Source organism: Tupaia chinensis, unplaced genomic scaffold (assembly GCF_000334495.1).
Source record: "Tupaia chinensis unplaced genomic scaffold, TupChi_1.0 Scaffold149964_1, whole genome shotgun sequence".
Classification (NCBI taxonomy): domain Eukaryota; kingdom Metazoa; phylum Chordata; class Mammalia; order Scandentia; family Tupaiidae; genus Tupaia; species Tupaia belangeri.
The window spans coordinates 18,250-21,307 of NW_006209805.1; the positions used below are offsets into that span (position 1 = coordinate 18,250).

Consider the following 3,058-nt stretch of genomic DNA (forward strand, 5'->3'; position numbering starts at 1 on the left):
GCGGGGGACCACAGGGACAGCTGCCACACCCACTCCTTGGGTCACTGACTCCTGTTTGGCTATCCCGCTCACTGACCCCGACAGACCATGAGCCTGCACTCACTAACCCCCGCGGACCCCAACCTGCGCTCACCGACACCCATGGACCCCCATCCCGTGCTCACCCACCCCGAAGACCCTGACCCCACATTCACCCACCCCAAGGACCGTGACCCAAATCACCAACTTCATGCTCCCTTGGTGCACTGACCACACCTTGCCTGGCCAACTCTTCCAAGGGTCTCCCTGCCCTAAAATGCCATTGAATACCTGGGCTGCTCGAGTGCAACAAGTCACAACTTTTATTTTTAGAGAGATTTTTGCTATAGGGCGTGTGTGCTCGCCAGAGACAGAGACAGAAAGACAGAAAACAAGAAGTCACCACCCCAGAGGGAATGGCCAGACCCAGGCCTGAAACTGCAGTCGATTTCGTGGGAGTTCAGCGAAGTAATCATGCCGTCTGCTCATTCCACCACGTTTTTAAGTAATTTTTTTAAAGATTTATTTTTTTTTTATTATCATCATTCTTCAATTTTGACCAGAGACAGACAGACAGACAGAAAGGAAAGTGAGAAAGCAAGCCGCCAGGTCCAGAACTGTGGTCAGCCATGTGGGAGTCCTGTGCCTTGGCCACACACACACACACACACACACACACCCTGGCACGCCGGCCCGTCCACAATGGCACACGCCGGCCCGTCCACAATGGCAAGCACAGGGTGGGCCAGCCAGGAGGCACGACCGCGGAGGCCGGCCGGCTCCCACCTGGCCAACTGTGTGGCTCGAGTCCCAGGTGTGGGACCAGGGTGCACATCAAGCCCCAAATCCTGGGGGGAGGATGGAGGCTCGTGCTGTGGCCACCCCTGTGAGGAGACCTCTCTCTCTGGCTGTCCAGTGAGTGCAAAACTGAAAAACCAAAGAAGGAACAAAGCAAAGAGGTGTGCCTTGGGGAGGCAGTCAGGGTAGAGAAGACCCCCGTGCCAAGCAGCCCCGGGCGTCAGACGCAGGTCCCTCCACTGACCCACCGCATGACCCTCGCGCCCCTCACACGCCGTACTCCAGAGCCACCGGACAAGACCATCGCCAGGGCTGCCTGAGACCACCACATGCCGACCGCACAGACCACCCAGTTCAGGCACTCGGTTATGCAGCAGAGCGTGGTACCCATAGCAGGTAGCCACGCAACGGAAGCGAGGGCCCCTGTAGAGGGGAGAGAGACCACCCTCCATGACCCACAGGGCGTAGGCTGTACGGGCCCGTGCTGTGCACGAGGCCTGCCGCTCACGCAGGGGGAACATCGGCCTCCCTAGGCTGCACGCCCTCAGCCCGGCAGCAGCCATGGCAACAGACCTACGACCCCGTGCGCTGCAAATGCAGACCTCCGTGACGTGGGAGTGCCACGGTCTCTCCAAGGTGCCATGCCTGGCTCCTGGGGCCTTGGGACGGCCCAGCCCACAGTCTTCCTGCTCTGCTCAGTGGTGGCGACATAGCCTCAGCTGTCGTCCTCCCTGGCCCCACCCTGTGCTCTGTGGTCCTGGCCTTCGAGGTCGCACCAGAGCGCAGTGACCTGGCTGCCACCATCACGCTCCCTGACCACAGCAACCTGGAGCTTCCCCACCCACCGACAGCACAGATCGCCACACCTAGCCTGGTCACCGCCTTCTGCCGAGTCCAGGGTTCCAGCCGCTTCCCTGTGGCCTGCCCGACGCACTCGGGGCTGGCCCCAGGGTCCCGCACCTGCATCATGTACCCCCTGCTCCCACGGGGCAGAAGGGGCATGCGGACAGAGCCCGGTCTGTCCCTTCAGCTGTCCCTGAACCAGACAGGACTGACCCCTTGGGTCCAAGGGGAACAAGCGTGCACACGGGGCCAACGTCAGCAGGGAAGGGACCAAGGACAGGAGGGACTTGGGCCAGAGCGACTGGCTTCAGGGCATCTGCACACGGGCAAGAGGTGCTCTAGATGCGCTCGGGCGCCTCGGAGCTGCTGGCCAGGACGTGGGCTGGAAGAGCCCCGCTCCGGCTGGCCGCCTCGTCCCCGCACTGCCGCACCGAATCCAGCCCCTCGCCCCAGGTCCGTCCACGCAGCAGGGCGGCCCCGGTGTGCTCCTGCAGACCTCGCCCCAGCGTCGCACTGCCAGGGGACAGAGGGGTGGCCTCGGGCTTGTCCCGTTTAGTTGCCTGCTCTCAGCCCTCACCCCAGAGCCAGCAAGGCTGATGAGCGGGGTGTCCCCTCCCTGGAAGGGACAAGATCCTCGGCACAGCCAGAACAGGGGCAGTGGGACCGCCTGCCCGAGAATGCCCCGTTTACTAAAATCCAGTAGGGTTCACAAAAACGGCGTGCATCTGACCCTCGAGGGGTGCTGAGGGCAGGGGGCAGGGTGCCAGGCCCCCGAGTCCTGGTCCATGGGCGGGGCCGCACAGCATGCTCACTGCCCTGTCAGCTGGGGCACCCGGCCCGCTCAGGGCCAGAGGAACCCACACAGGCCGAGCTGGGCCTCGCGGGGCTCAGGCCACTCCGGACACCGGGTACACATAGTGGTTGTCTGCCTCGCCCAGGGCTGTGGTCAGGGTCAGGCTGGGCTTCCGTTCCAGGTCCTCCTCCTCCGGGCAGCACTGCGGGGGCCGAGCCTTGAAGAAGTCAGAGACGTAGCGGACCTGGAACAGGGAGAAGGTGAGGAGGAGGAGGGAGGTTGGGGACTGGGAAGGGGGATAAGAGGAGGGCTACGGAGATATTAGAAGAGTCAGGAGACAGTCCTGGGGGACTGGGACAGGACGGGGTGGGGGGGAGGTCCTGGGGGGACAGGGACAGGACGGGGCAGGTGGGAGGTCCTGGGGGGACAGGGACAGGAAGGGGCAGGAGGAGGTCCTGGGAGGTGCTGGAGGACCTTCCCAGGCTGGGCAGGGCATGGGGTGCAGGTGCTCACAGTGAGGCCGGCCACCTGCGCCCCCTGCAGGAGGCCAGCGAGGACGTCGCTCCAGTGGTGTTTGTGGTCGGACACGCGGCTGTACCCCACATC

The 3,058-nt window shown here is 63.6% G+C and overlaps 1 protein-coding gene across 1 annotated transcript in view; it reads right to left on the bottom strand.

Annotated features, from left to right (window-relative positions):
• Nucleotides 1-2,297: 2,297 nt before the first annotated feature.
• PLPP2 (phospholipid phosphatase 2) overlaps nt 2,298-3,058 on the bottom strand; it is a gene marked incomplete at its 5' end in the record, with an annotated part of 2,687 nt that continues 1,926 nt past the window's right edge. Inside the window, 2 exon segments of the mRNA XM_014585486.2 lie at nt 2,298-2,696; nt 2,966-3,044. Of these exon segments, the coding sequence (XP_014440972.2) occupies nt 2,547-2,696; nt 2,966-3,044 (229 nt within the window).